Genomic DNA, 15,902 nt, shown 5'->3' with positions numbered 1-15,902 from the left:
ACCAGGCTCCGCCATCCCTGGGATTCTCCAGGCAAGAACACTGGAGTGGGTTGCCATTTCCTTCTCCAATGCAAGAAAGTGAAAAGTGAAAGTGAAATCGCTCAGTTGTGTCCGACTCTTAGCGACCCCATGGACTGCAGCCCACCAGGCTCCTCCATCCATGGGATTTTCCAGGCAAGAGTACTGGAGTGGGGTGCCATTGCCTTCTCCGAATTGATGTTCTGAAGGGCTCTAAATAGCAGATTCTCGAGGGTATCTGAATACGCCAATAGAGTGAGGAAGCTCAGAAACACAAGTTCTGTCTTTTGAGATTCGCACACTCACAACAGTATCGAGGATGTTGCTAACATCATATTCCAGTTAACGCCCTGGGCTCTAAACACCAGGACAGTGGTTTCTCTTCACCATAGAGTCTAGTTGGGTTTCTGAGAACAAACTGCTAACAAACTGGTAAGGCAGAGAATGGGGTTGTTCCCTTTATTTTTGTTTGTTCATTTGTTCAATTCTTTATTCACCTTTCAACAAATATTATTGTGCAACTATTACAAAACAGGCACAGTTCTAGGTGCTGGGTAATATGGGTCACAGAAATGCCATTAAGGCAATAGATAACCTATGAGGTTATACTTTCAGGGGAGTTTTCAGGTGGTTCCTCAGGATTGTGGGTACATCTGGGGTGCAGCATGCCTGTGCATTGTGGGAATTCTTCCCCAGGAGCCCGGGTGGTCATAGTAACTAGGTGGAATTCTAAGGTCAAGCTCCACATAAAGAAGCATTTTCTAGTAATTAGGGTTGTTCATTAGTGGAATTAATGAACTTCCTTTTGGGGTCGTAAGTTCCTTGCCACTAGAGCAATTCAAGCTGAGGCTCTCAAGAATACTGTAGATGAAGCCTCAGAGTTCACCTAGAACTATAAGCTCCTTGAAGACAGGTCTAGGTCTCCTTTGGATTTGGAACTGGTGCCTCCCAGTGCTTGGCTCATAGCACCTAATCAATAAAAGCTCAGCAGATAAATGAATGGATGGATGAACTAAGTGGAAGAGGAGCTGTGCTGGATGATCTCCCAAAGCCCCTGTAACTCAGAGATTCAGAATTTCATATTAAGTCAGTGCCCCAAAGGGATCCCAAATAAAACTTCTCACCCGCATCTCAAAGACTGGAATAACTCACCGAGCATGGTGGCTGCATCCAGGGCTCTCCATCCACTTGCATTGGCAGCAGCTTGTTTGTCCTGGAGACCGGAGAACAGAGAGAGCACAGTGGGCTTCTTGGAGTTGGAGAATGAAGGCCGTCCTCATCAGAGAAACAGCAGTGGAAAGTAGAGCCACCTAGGAGTGGTTCTGAAGACTCCTGGGTGGCTTGTTGAAAACAGATTTCTGAGCTCACCTCAGGGGTCCCAATGTAGCAGGTCTGGGTCAGGCCTAGGGGTCTGTGTTTTCATAGCACTGTGGACAACTCTGTTGCTCTGGTCCTCAGACTATTTTGAGAAACATGGCCCTGAGTGAGCAGTGAAGTCCACAGGAGACTGGGGAGAAGTGGCCAACAAGTATGGCAGCACCATATCTAAATGGATCCCTAGTCAAACAACCAGCCAGAGGGCTTGCCCGTGGTGCCAAAAACTCCACTGTGAAATGGGAAAGATTATGAAATAGGGAAAGGCCTGGGTTCTATGTTGAGTGAGCAGTTGCATAATGTCAATGAGGTAATGTCTCTTACTTATACGAGGTACAGCTCAGGTCTGAGTGTGTCTTGCCTTGCCCCCAATCCTCAACCATCCCCTCTTTTATCTCCCGAACAACAGTAGACATTATGGTTGCATGGACTGTAGACCTGGCCTAGCTGGGGAAGGGGGGTCATCGGGAATGTGATCCCCATGGGTAGGCACAGGGAAGAGGAGAAAGTTTTATTTTCTTGCTTGGGTCAAGGCTTCTTTGGCTTATGGACTGTTAAGGGTGAGAGCAGTGGAGGAAAGGTAGGTCCTTTTGGAGGTCTCTGGTCTGGGCGAGCCAGGAACAGTTGCCAGGCACTGGCCAGAAAGCCCTCACCTGGGTCTGGCATCTGCCCTGTTTCTGAAATTATAAAATGAGGGAGGCAAGCTGTTTTGATGTAGATGATTCTCCAACTGACCCTGAGGATATTTAATAACAAAAACCAATAAACCTAATAATAAAACAAATAATAAAAGGAAAGAGTGGAATTTTGCTTTTGTGGTGTGAGGAGATTATGTAGGGAATGCCCAGGGGGCTAGGGCTCCTGACTCAACCCCTGTTTTTATCTGGAAATAGAAAATATCCTCTTACACATTTTTTTTTTTTTCCAAATTCTTCAGGAATCAAAATTCTCTGGTCCACATATGTTATGGCTTAGATGTTCTAACAGACTGGACCTACTTGGTGTTAAGAGTCATGCAGAAAGGAATTAAAGAGATTAACCTGGGAAACGTGTCCCAGCAAAACAATAGCCCAAAAGGAAAGAGAAGCAAAGATCTGGGGAATAATAGAAAGGACAGGAGACACAGAGGGAATGAAGAAAGGGGGTTAGCGGGATAGATTGGGGAACAGCTCTGGGGACCTCTATGAAGGATGCAGGGTGGCACTAAGAACAGAGTTTCTCCAAAAGAACTCGGAGGACATTTCACCCTGGATAAAGGGTAAAAGGGTTCTTGTGTTTAAATAACTTTGGGAAACCTGCACATGGGAGTCCCCTCTAGGAGATCCCCAAGACGCACTATAGAAATTAAATGGGAAATGGAAAGGAATAAGGACTCTGGAAATAATCATGTGGAGAAAAATCTGTGACTAGTTGCATTTATTAAACAGAAGCAACCAAAAATCAGAAGATCCCCTCCATTAGACCCCATCTCGTAAGGAGCCTGTATTGGCTGACCTATTTGGTCCATACTCTAAAAAACTGTCATCCTCTTTGTCAATTATGATGGGTTTGCTGACGTCAGTTTAGCTCTACAAAGGTATATGGGACTGTTTAATAAAAGTGTTTCTGAGACCACTATTCAAGAATGAGCAGTGTAGAGCAGAGAGCCTCAGTTCAGTTCGGTTGCTCAGTCATGTTCGACTCTTTGCGACCCCATGAATCACAGCACGCCAGGCCTCCCTGTCCAACACCAACTCTCGGAGTTCACTCAGACTCATGTCCATCGAGTCTGTGATGCCATCCAGAGAAGAGAGCCTCGTTTTTGTCAAAGTTGCCCTCCGGCATTCATTGAGCATTTCAATGTGGAGATAAGGAAGGCAAGGAGTTGGATCTCTGGCTCTCTGGACCTCATCTTACAATCCTATTTCTAGAATTTCATCAATTCATTTTAAGAGAACAGCAAACTGGTTGTGGTGGGACCCTCCAGTTGATGTCCTGGATGGTTGTTATACCTGGTTTGGAAAGTGGTCTCCAAAGACATTCTTTATAAATGTTATTGAACTCCTACCCCCACTCTGCCCCCACACTCTACACTGAAATCTAAAGAGGGCTTTCAAGTTGTTATCTGTAGGGATATTCAGGACCCACGGTGAGGGGGACAGGCGGCGCTGCCTGCTGGGTGATGAGGAAACATACCTGATGGAGACAGAGGAGCACTGGGCTAGCCTCCTGCCTGCACTCTTCAGGCCAGTGTAGATCTGCCCCATTTCCATGGCTCCCTCTAGCCCCACCACTTCAAGAAGCTGGTCACTGAGGTCTGTAGAGTGAGACAAGCAGAACCAGTGCATACACATGTCTCTGTTCCCCAGTGTGGTTTGGGCCAGAAGGTCTAGTCCCCAGATGGCCAACCTAGAACTGTCAGTATCCTTCAGCTCCCACCAAACAGCATTTCACCCTCATTCTGAGTAGGGCATTTCCCCAGAAGTCAATAAATGTACCTTTTCATAAACAGAAACCTTCTGTTCCAGTGAAAAAAGGTTTTGCTCCAGATTGCATGATCATGCTTGCAATGAATAGGGTGACATATCCAGAAGTTTCTTCAAAGGCAGAGTAATGTAAAGGATGAACCATCTGTTTCTGAAATACCCCGCCCCCCGCCCCCACCTTGCAGCTAAAGACACACTGGTTTGGGATTAGGATAGGAAGGAATGCTGATGAAGGTCATTATCTAGAGCTGGATCAGGTTTCTCTTCCCTGAATGCCTGAATAACATCTTGGCCCTACTGATGACGACTGATGCTTAATTAACTTCAAATTTGGCCTGTGGTAAGCCAGTGGTGAGCCAACCTCCTTGGACATCCTTGGGGGAAGTCAGTGACCTCTTTCAGGACACCAGGTGCCTAATCTGAGCCAAGGAAAAGAATATTTCACCTACACCAGATTATCCTGGGTCCAAAGTACAAAAAGAGGGACAGAAAATATGAGTCTCAGGCTCAGAGTCGCATAGGATCCATGGCCTCCCACAGTGGCAGCTGTTTCTGATTCAGCACCTAGAAGAGGTCCTTTCTTTCCAAAGTTCCTGGGACTTGGACTGTGCCTGTCCAACTTCTGGGGAAAGCAATGGCAGGATTAAGGTTTGATGTTGGCCCAAAGACTCATTTTTACAACACAACTTTTATTTACTTCAAACAGAAGCAAAATAAAAAGGCAGATTCTTTAAAAGCTTCCATTCCTCCTTTGCCTACCAAAGTAAGTGTAATTCTCTCATAGTTTGTGGCTAATCACTAACATCCTATTAATATTCACAAAGTAGAAAACTGTTCTATGTTAATGTTTTGCTTCTTTGACAGATGGCTTCGGTCTTCTAAGGTACTCATGCTCAGTTGCTTCAGTTGTGTCTGACTCTTTGTGACCCCATGGACTGTAGCTCGCTAGGCTCCTCTGTCCTCCAGGCAAGAATACTGCAGTGGTTGTCATGCCCTCCTCCAGGGAATCTTCTCCACCTAGGGATCAAACCCACATCTCCTGTGTCTCCTGCATTATAGGTGGATTCCTTACTGCTGAGCCACTGGGGAAGCCCATCTTCTACAGTGTCTCCTGGTATAACACGATAGTGTTTATTAAGACTGGCAAGGAGATATTTGGGTTTGTCTTTCTTGTTTAGAAGCAATAAATGCTGGAGAGGGTGTGGAGAAAAGGGAACCCTCTTACACTGTTGGTGGGAATGCAAACTAGTACAGACACTATGGAGAACGGTGTGGAGATTCCTTAAAAAACTGGAAATAGAACTGCCTTATGACCCAGCAATCCCACTGCTGGGCATACACACTGAGAAAACCAGAATTGAAAGAGACACGTGTACCTCAATGTTCATCGCAGCACTGTTTATAATAGCCAGGACATGGAAGCAACCTAGATGTCCATCAGCAGATGAATGGATAAGAAAGCTGTGGTACATATACACAATGGAGTATTACTCAGCCATTAAAAAGAATATATTTGAATCAGTTCTAATGAGGTGGATGAAACTGGAGCCTATTATACAGAGTGAAGTAAGCCAGAAAGAAAAACACCAATACAGTATACTAACGCATATATATGGAATTTAGAAATATGGTAATGATAACCCTGTATGCAAGACAGCAAAAGAGACATAGATGTATAGAACAGTCTTTTGGACTCTGTGGGAGAGGGTGAGGGTGGAATGATTTGGCAGAAAGGCATTGAAACATATATAATATCATATAAGAAACTAATCACAGTCCAGGTTCAATGCAGGATACAGGATGCTTGGGGCTGGTGCACTGGGATGACCCAGAGGGATGGTATGGGGAGGGAGGTGGGAGGGGGGTTTAGGATGGGGAACACATGTACACCCGTGGTGGATTCATGTTGATGTATGGCAAAGCCAATACAATATTGTAAAGTAATTAGCCTCCAATTGAAATAAATAAATTTAAATTAAAAAAAAGAAAACTATTGTTTAAAAAACTTTCTCTTAACAAATATACTTCTTTTTTACATTCATTTCATTCTTTCTACCAATTTTTATTGAATACAAATTGTGTGCAGGGCACTTTTCTAGCTCTTTGGAATTCAGCTTGTAAGAGGTGTAGGATCTAATATGGGAGGTAAGACGTATATACAAATAGTCATGTACATAAATTTAAAATTATAAACAGATCATAGGAAAAATGTTCTGTTAGAATGGAAGCTTGAGTGGAAGGAACTAAATATATCTTTCCCCAAGTTAATGAAATCCTGTATTTGACTTTATGGATATTCTTCTAATGAAGACAGTTAAACTATTGGGCTGCCCATCAATGTGTAAACATTGCTAAAGTTTGCTAACCTACTGATGGTCACTGATGAACATCAGCTGCCAACAGATACACAAACTGTTAGTCTCTCTGTGATGGCACATAGGTTACCTCCTTTATACCCACTGATACTGCCATTTTTCTTCTCTGGTACTCCTTTTTTTCACATGTGTGAAAAGATACAGTCTCCTTAAACCCTCCGTCTCATTTGGACTTTAACAAGAAGCCACAAAAGGGCAAAGTTTGTTTAGGAGAATGCTCCGGGCTCTTTTAAGGAGTTTAGATCCAATAAACAGTGAATGTCTAAGCCTCTAGTCACTTAATTAATTCCCTTCTTACCCAAGCGTGTTGAATAACCATTGGATAGTTTAGCTTACTGTGTCATTTTACAGTGTCTGTGATCTCAATAAGGGTTGTGAATGAGGGAAGGAGGAGGAGGAAAAGGGGGAGGGGGAGGAAGAACAGGAGGCAGGGAGGGAGGAGAGAGTGTTTAGGGGTGAGGAGGGTGGGGGAGTTGTACTGGGGTGGGAGAAAGGAGGAGAAAAGAGAGGCAGAAGTTTCTCTGTTGGCAGAGAGACAGATGTCTTTTAAAATGTTGCTCTCTGTTCCAGGCTTTGGTGTCTGACAGTGCTGTGATAGTTCAACGTTTTCCCTCCTTGAAACATTCCCTGGTAACAAAATGTTCTAAGAAGCAGGGGACTTAATGGACTCAAGTGTTTCAGCTTTTACAATGTCTTGGTCTTTTAACAAATTTCCCTGTTGAATGGCTCTAACTCGAAAAGTTGTTATCACTTCCCACACATTACCTTGCAGCTATCACTTCCCACACATTACCTTGCTTCCTGGCTCTAGAAGAGATGCAATACAGGCTGATCTCATCAGTGTGGTGGGTGGGTGGGTGGGGGGCAGGGGGTTTACACAGATGTGGGGCTTGGGGGTGGAGGGGGGATAAGTGTAGAAGAAAGGGCAAGGATCTTGTTATACTTTTGGCCACTTTGCCTTTGACTCTGAATCTTTCCTGGCATTAAGAGGCTAGGATGACTCCTGACTGCTACTGCAGGAAGACTGACTGCTGTTCTGTTTCTCTACCGTCGCCTGACTGATCTTTCAAGTTAAAATGCCTACCAGGAAGTTCTGAGGTAAAGAAATATATTTAACTCTGCTTCCCAAACCTGCTGGACCACGAGACTCTTCTTTTGTGTGACACCTATAAACAGTTTTGTAGGTATCTATGGTCGTTTTCTTTGGAACACATTTTGGGAAATTCTGGCGTCACTTAATTCCCTGTACTTCCTTTAGCACACAGATACTTATGCAGAAACTAAATCTGAAGTTAAAATGAAACAGAAACAGAGTTACAAGTCAATGACCAGGTACACAGAACATTTAGTGTTCAGAACATAGAATCCAGGATCAGGACATCTGCTATACCAGGTGTCCTGTTTTACCTTGCTGTTCTGTGCTTCGTCGCTCAGTCAAGTCCTACTCTTTGCGACTCCATGGACTATAGCCCACCAGGCTCCTCTGTCCATGGGGATTCTCCAGGCAAGAATACTGGAAAGGATTGCCATGAGCTCCTCCAGGGGATCTTCCCAGCCCAGAGATCGAACCTAGGTCTTCCACATTGCAGGTGGATTTTTTACTGTCTGAGCCACCAGGGAAGCCCAAGAATATTGGAGTGGGTAGCTGATCCCTTCTCCAGGGGAACTTCCCATCCCAGGAATCTAATCGGGGTCTCCAGCATTGCAGGCAGATTCTTTACCAACTGAGCTACCCGGCAAGCCCCGTTTTACCTCAGGTACGAATGATTTAGAGAGTCATTTTTGGCAATTCATATCATCTCCATATTGTTTCTATACTCAATATACTCACTTGTATTTAAGATGGAATGTCTGTGTACCTTAGTAAAACAGGAATGCATTAATTCACTCATTCAACAGTTACTGAGTGACAACCATGTGCCAGACACTGTGTTAAGAACTGGGAATACAAAATGTTCTACTCTAAGGACTCTTAACCAAGAGGGAGAAAGTGTTAGGTATAGAAAATGTTGTGAGTAAACTACAGGAAGGATGCCTGAGTAACTGATTCTGGGCAAGGTATGGAAGGAAGGTGCCAGAGACTTTAAGGAAGGTCTTGAAGGATGAATGTCAAGATAATTTGCTGGGTTAAGAAGAAAGAAGGACATTTCAGGGACAGGGATGATTACTTGTGTAGGACTGGATAGTCACTGGATAGTCACTGGATGCACAAGGAAACTAATTTAGCAATAAAGTCAGTTGGCAGTGTCACTGGAAAATATAAAAAGGTATTTCTACCTAATTAGAATTACTATTTAGAGATTTGTTTTCTATAAAGCTATCAAAAGAGGGTCTCTGGGCTGGGCATCAACTTGTTGCAACCATAGACCTAGGTCTTTCAGCACTTTTATTGGTAACAAAGCATTATGCCTGGCTCTATGTGAAGCAAACACTTACTTTTGCTCTCCAAGAAAGAATAAAGATGAAGAATGGGAACATGGGATTAGGAAAAAGTGGAAGCAAAGATGGAACAGCATGGGCAGCCATAGTTGTTGCAACCTGGTGCATCTGATTCAGCCTCCAGTATAGGATTTTATAAATGCACAGCTGCTCATGTCACACCCATGGCAAAAACTCTTCAGGGGCACCAGCCATGATACCGGGTGCTGCAAAGGGAAGATGAAATGTGCATTCTTTGACACCTATGATCAGAGTGTAAACTGGAAGAAAAGTTTTTAGAAGTTTGGTAATGAGTCTAAAACTTTTATACTGTTGATTCATTTCTTTCTTGATATTGATCACAAGAACATTGCAAAACCTAAGTTCATACAGATACGAATATTGTGGCATTACTTATTATAGTGAAACTTCTCCCTCTCCCATTTCTATGTTTGTGAAAATGGTAAATTATATGGTATCATACTATAGAACTTTACACTATTATAATGTTTACAGATTTAAATAACACTAAAAATGTATATGTTATAATTTTAAGTGTGAAGGCAGAATGTAAACTTTTACAGCATGTTCTCAACTATATAAGAATGTGCATAGAAGAAAACAAATTCCCCCCAAATCTTAACAGTTGTGAGTTCTGGGTCATTAGATTAAAAGTGATTATTTTCTACTTGATGCTTTCCTAGTTATTCTGCATTTTCTAAGTATTACTATTTCAATTTAAAAGTCATTTAAAAATGCCTATCAACTGCCATTTATACCTGGAAAGATGTAAGTTTCCTCACTTCATGCCCAAGACCCACCCCCATCTGGCAAAAGGCTACCTCTGCAGTGTTTTCCTGACATCACAGGGCAAGTTCCTGCTCCAGACACACACAGCAACATGAAGCTCCCCCAGAAACCTTACTGTTTCCATCTCTTCTGTGCTTCTACCTCTGCTGTACCCCTGCTTAAAACACCCTCTTTCATTTTAACTTGCCCATCCAAACTTGGCTCGAGTGCCATCAACTTCAAGAAGCCTCCTGGACTTCCATGCCTGCAGTCAGATTTAGAGATTCCTCCTCAGATTTTCCCAGGTAGACATATATGGTCAAAGGAAGAACAGGGTGCTTGCTGTATTGCTGTGGGCAAGAGATGGCTGCAGTAATTAGATTTACGTTGAACAGAAAAGGAGACGATGGACTAGGCAAGAAAGGAAAAGGCACGTAAGAGTCTGGATGAGCTCCAGGGGCAGGTGTTCTAAGACGGCTGGGAGGATGCGTTGCAAGTGGTGCTAGTGTGACACGTTCTACCTGTGGCCCCAGTGGTGGCAGCTGAGGGAGAGGGTTTTGATGGAGATCAGAGTCAAGGAGAAAAGAGGCTAGGTCAGTGGCTCCTCAACTTTGCTGCATGTGAGAATTACCTGGGGGGTGGTGGTATTTAAAAATAATGATGCCTCGGTTGCCCCTATACCAGTTAAATCAAAATGTGTGGACCTCCTACTGTATAGCACAGGGAACTATATTCAGTATCTTGTAATAACCTCTAATGGAAAAGAATCTGAAAAAAAAAAAATATATATATATATTTAATGAATAACTGAATCACTTTGCTGTATACCTGAAACATGGTGAATCAACTAAACTTCAATGAAAAATAAAGTGTGAGCCTGGAGCCAGGCATCAGTATTTCCTTTTAAAGATCCTCAGGTGATTCCAAAATGCAAACAGTTTGGGAACCCCTGGGCCAGGTTACTGGGTAGATCATTCCCATGGGCCAGTGATTCTCAGAGTGTGGTTGTTTCCAGGGAAGGCCGAGCCGCAGCACCAGCCTCACCTGGAAACTTGTTAGAAGCGGAAATCCTCAGGCCTCACCCAGACCGACTGAATCAGAAACTCAAGGGGCTGGGCTGGGCGGTCTGTGTTCTAACAAGCCCTCTGGAAGAGTCTGAGGCACACTCAAGTTGGAGAACTTGAGCCTCAGGCAATAAAACTGCCCCAAACATACGCAGGAGTTGGCGTGAAGAAAAATGTAAACAAGTTACTTCCTGACTGCTTTGATCCACACCTTCCTCACTCTGAAAAGGAGAAGTTAGGAATAATAATACTGACCTCAAAGAGTGGTTATGAGATTCAATGGCAGGGGTGTACGTGAAAGCGCCTGGCACAGAGCGGGCTCCAAAAATATTATCAATTTTGCTTTCTTTTATGTCACATTCACCCTCCCAACTCCCAACTCTGTGTACCTCAGAGCTGTGTACAAGGGTCTACGCCATCATATTCAGGGTAAAACACATTTAACAATCTGCAGGGTTCCTCATGGTTTCACACGTCCACACAAATGCCATAATTCCAGTTGAGCTTTAGATGAACTGGGAGTCCTGCTCCAGCTGTTTTTCCTCCTTTAAACTCTTCCCTGACTGCTCCTTTTCCCACTTCTTCGATCTCAACAGTCCCAGTCTGCTTTTCTATCTTGAGACCTGCCTGCAGGTGGGAGGAGGGGCTGGAGCTCAGTACCGACAGGCAGAGGCTAGCAGAGTGCTCATATTTTAGGGGCACATCTTCCTTCTTCAAACTCCCTGGAAGCCCAAGGGACAACGTCTTAGTTCTCAGTGAGGCGTGCGAGGTCACTCGCTATCTGTCCCTGTTCCCAGCACAGGAATGCCTCTGCCTGGAGAACTCATACTTACCCTCCTGTGTTACCCCAGGCAGCGTGCCTTTTCCCCTCTCCTGTGCTCAGTGGATCTCACCCCACGACAACTGTCTCTGTTCACATCACTCTCCCAAGCCCACTGAGACATGAAGGCTGGGAGATAATATTCTTATTTTGTTTACGTTTGAATCCTTAGCAGCCAGCCCAGGCCTCGGCATACAGAAGTGAAGTGAAGTGAAGTCGCTCAGTCATGTCCGACTCTTTGTGACCCTAGCCTACCAGGCTTCTCCATCCATGGGATTTTTCCAGGCAACAGTACTGGAGTGGGTTGCCATTTCCTTCTCCAGGAGATCTTCCCGACCCAGGGATTGAACCCGGGTCTCCCGCACTGTAGGCAGATGCTTTACCATCTGAGCCGCCCCTACTAAATGCTTGTTAAATAAACTGAATAAACTACATGCTTTGGAGCCAAAGACTTTGACAGGTTTAGCTTGAAAGAGGAAAAAGATGATGATTAATAATAATGATAAAACAACTTGCCTGGATGGAAACTGGGTAACATGCTCTCCATGCATCAACCCATTTAATCTGCATACAGCGATGACCCAGTCTGGTTTTCACCTCTCTTCTTTAATGAATAATTTTTATGTTCATTCTCATCTTGGCTGCTGGTTCACACTAATGAAAATTTAGTCCTTTAAGATGTGAGGGATATGTGGGTGTCATGATTTGGGCTCCTTGCTTGTGGGGCCCTGGAGAAGCATGGGCGATCTAGCAAGGCCTAGCAGGATGCCTTGCTACTGTCGATCCCACTGCCAACCCACTTCCCCCTTCCATCAGCACGAAGGTCTGAGGACTGCCATGGATCACCCTGGGAATTAAGCAATCCTCAGTGGAGATGCTGAAACTCTGAGTATGTGGTGGCACCCAGAGAATTTCTGAAACATTGCATCCCAGTGGTGAGGAAGGCTGCCCATATCCTATGGTTGCTGTGTGATGTAATAGAACTTGTGGGCTCTGCCCCCCTATGTAGGTTACAGCAGCACAGGTGGACTGAGGTGTTAGGATTCCAGCCCAAAGTAAGGATGGACACGGATCAATTCAGTGGGTAGCATCCGTCAGCTAAAGCTGATCCGAAGCTCTGACTGACAGGTCTGTGTGTCTGATTAATTCAAGATGCAGAAATGTGTCGCTACTACATACGTGGCCTCTGACAGACAAGTATGGAGTCACAGGATAAAGAAAGAAGGCTGAGACACTCTGCACAAGTTCTTGAGTTCGGGGCTAACAGTTTGATGGCTGTGTCCATACAGGGCAGGGTGTTTGTTTTCTGAGTCAGTTCTTTTGCTTGGGGTGCCACAGGCTGAATGGCTTAAACAACACACATCTATTCTTTCGTGGTTCTGGAGGCTGGAAGGTCAAGTTACACCTTGCAAGGTTGGCTTCTTCTGAAGCCCCTGTCGTTGATGTGCAGATGGCCAGCCCCCACCCCGGCTGCCTCTTCACATGGCCCTTCCTCTGTGCACCCCAGGGCCTCTCTCTGTGCCCAAATGTCCTGTTCTTATACGGACACCAATCAGATGGGAGTAGGGCCCTAACTGCCCATTTAAACTGAACCACCTCTTTAAACTATCTCCAAATACAACCACGTTCCAGGGTACTGGGAATTGGGGCTTCAACATATGAACAAAATTCCCCCCATGATGTCCCTGCCTATAAGAGGAACAATAATAAAACCTGTATCATGGGTTATTTTGAAGACTAAAGAAAGAAAGAATGTGAAGGTGTGCAGTAAAACAGCAATGTCCCTCATCACTTGGTTACTGAGAAGCCGATGTGCAGGGGGAGGGTGGGTGTGCGATCTTCTCACTCTCCTCAGAAAGAAGGGATGCAACCCTGCTCTGCCTTGCAGTTCAGCCCCCACCATCTAGAAGGTGAGTGATAGCTGGCAAGCTCGACCTGCCAAGACTGTGTCAGGTGTCACCTTGGGCTCCCCTCCTACTACCAAATTTCCATGGAGATAGACCACACACCCTAGGAAGCTCAGGAACACTGAGCCCCACAGACCTGGGCATGGATCTACCCACCTAAGCTGTCCACTGGGTCTGGTCTGTGAAGATGAAAGGCTGCTTCCAGCTAGAGAGCTTCAAAGCTGGCTTTGAAGCATGGCGGCCTGAAAATGGACTGGGGATGGGGAGACGGAGTTGGAGGGGACTTTGGGGCTTCCCTGGGCACGCAAAGGTGAGTAAGTAAGAAGGCTGTCAGTTACCTGCCATGTTCCTACTTGGTCTTTCATAGCACCAGGCCTCAGGTATCCCAATCACAATTTATCTGAAGAGTAATCTGTGACCTGTGCTTTCCCTAGAGATTCTAAGTCAGACTCAGCATAAAGGAAGAGGGGCCCCATCCCGGCAAACGGAATAAGTAAGGAAGGTGCTCAACCCTTGGCCTAGAGAAGGAAATGGCAACCCATTTCGGTATTCTTGCCTGGAGAATCCCATGGACAGAAAAGCCTGGTGGGCTACAGTCCATGGAGTCTTAAGAGTTGGACACAACTGTAGATCTAATAACCACTCTGGCAGGATTGCTGTAAGGTTTAGAAGTGATGCCATCCAGGGCCTGCACAGAGAGCACGAAGAAGGCCCTCAAAAAACAGGGGCCCATTACTGTGATTTTAGGTTTCTTTAGAAATGGATGTCCTCAGGAAACTGCCTTTGCTACATAGTAAGTGTGTGGCCTTTTGCAGATGGTAATTAATGTAACCCAGAGAAGATAGTTCAGGAGGAGGAGATGGAGGGGGAGGAGGGGAGCCAGAGGAGGAGAGGGGGAAGAAGAGATGGAGAAGGAGGTGGGAGGGGAGGAAAAGGAGGAGAAGGGTGCTGAGGGAGAGAGGCGCAGAAATACTGTGACCTTGAGACTTTAGGGTGACTGTCCTTCTGGCAAGAGAAGCATCCCCATTTCAACTTCTTTTACTTTAAGACAGGGAGGTTTTTACTTGTAAATGAGTTTCTTAGTTCCTTTCCTTCCCCTGTGCATGTGCATGTGTGTGTGTGTGTGTGTGTCTGTGAGATACAATTTCACAATGGTCCAGGTGACTGTCCCTTGCTTCTGGGCTGAGCAATGGGATGCAGAGCCTTCAGTCATGGCTCTGTCACGCCTGGTGCAGCCAGGCACCCCTCCTGATGGGCATTTCCTTGATGCCCTCGTCACACTGGCTGGCAGGTGTCTTCCACTCCCAGCATTCTGTAAAGCACCATCAGGGCGTAAAAGTGGCCAGAGGGTATTGAATGGTCTTGGACTGTGGATAACCCAGATGGAAATGGGAGGGAAAAGCCTCCCAGAGCCACTGCTTTCCAAGGAGCAGAAGGGCTGCAAGGTGCAAGGGAGAGGAGATGTGTCGGCCCCGCAGGCAGGGCTGGGTTTCTGCCTCTGCTCTGGCTGTCTAGTTGTGTGAGCTTGGGCCAGTCACTTTTCTCCTCTGGGCCTCTGTTCCCTTGATCAGGGGCAAGGATATTCTCTCCTGAGTGTTAGTTTGAGCTCTTCTAACAAAGGTGGAGGCTGGGGTTTCTGCTCGGCTGGGTCAAGAGCAGGCTGGCAGCAGGCCTTGACATTTCTCACACTGTGCAGAAGACAGAAGATTCTGTGCAGCTCTACACGGAGACAAGAGGAAGAGCGAGTGTGGACTCACAATGGCCTTTGTCACTGGTTCCTAAAAGCCTGTCTGTGCGGTGGGACGGGGAGGGAGGGACAGGGCCTCCATTCTGTGTGGCGTTCCCTTCTCGGGTTTGGCTGGGCTCTGATGAAGGCTCTGTACATTGGGGGAGGGGGCTCCTCATCCCCTCCATGCCTCAGGGCAGGTGCTTCAGAAGGGGAGGGCAGAGTGCTGGAGGAGTTGTGTGGTGGGAGATTTCTCCAGAACAGAGGGTCACCCCAAGTGGCTCTGAGGTGAGGGTCTGACATCATCATGGCAGCAAGAAAGACCAAGAGTGAGAATGTCTTTTAAGGCTTGGGAGGCGGTGGAGCTACAGGAATCTTGAGCTGGTGCTTCCAATGACAACAGGAAGAAAAGGACCAGTACTGGGTACAGACTCTAAAGCGGGCCTAGAGCTTTATAAACGTTACTGTTTTAAATCCTTGTGGCAACTCTGTTGGGTAGAAACTATTATCCCAACATAAAAAAAAAATCTTGAGGCTCAGAAAGGTTGAAAAACTTGCCTAATGTCACAGACCTGGCATATGGTAAAGCTGGAATTCAAACCAAGGCCTGTCTGACATAAAAACAAACTTTCAAATAAAGGATGCAAAGCAGAGACCAAATGTCTTGGCAGGCTGGAGTGTCTGAGGGCAGGGAAGGGGGCATGTAGTGGGGTAAGCCTCGCCCTGGCTGCTCTCGGGGGAGATTTCTTGGCAACACAGTCTTGTTAAACAGAATGCCGAAGCTGAAATCCTAATTGGTGTGTGACCTGGCATTACTATGCCCACTGAGCTCAAGAAGCTTCAACTCCACATTCAGTGTCTGTAATAGAATAAATCAGCTAGTGGTGAGATTTTCCAGTTCAACTCATGCCCGAGGCATGACACAAGGTACACTACAGAGAACGAC

At 45.6% G+C, this 15,902-nt stretch overlaps 1 protein-coding gene across 5 annotated transcripts in view; it reads right to left on the bottom strand.

Annotated features, from left to right (window-relative positions):
• Positions 1–15,902, bottom strand: part of DGKG (diacylglycerol kinase gamma) — a 223,466-nt gene that overhangs the window by 12,658 nt on the left and 194,906 nt on the right. For 4 of the 5 annotated variants that reach the window (XM_044943839.2, XM_044943838.2, XM_044943835.2 and 1 more), the window contains 2 exons: positions 3,568–3,688; positions 1,171–1,231 (listed from right to left, as the gene is read on the bottom strand). In XM_044943839.2, coding sequence (XP_044799774.1) covers positions 1,171–1,231; positions 3,568–3,688 — 182 coding nt within the window. The remainder of the gene's footprint in view (positions 1–1,170; positions 1,232–3,567; positions 3,689–15,902) is intronic. The other variant, XM_044943843.2, reaches the window with a different exon arrangement.

Source organism: Bubalus bubalis, chromosome 1 (assembly GCF_019923935.1).
Source record: "Bubalus bubalis isolate 160015118507 breed Murrah chromosome 1, NDDB_SH_1, whole genome shotgun sequence".
NCBI lineage: Eukaryota > Metazoa > Chordata > Mammalia > Artiodactyla > Bovidae > Bubalus > Bubalus bubalis.
Note: the sequence above shows the minus strand (reverse complement) of the source record. Positions and strands in the feature narration are given on the sequence as shown.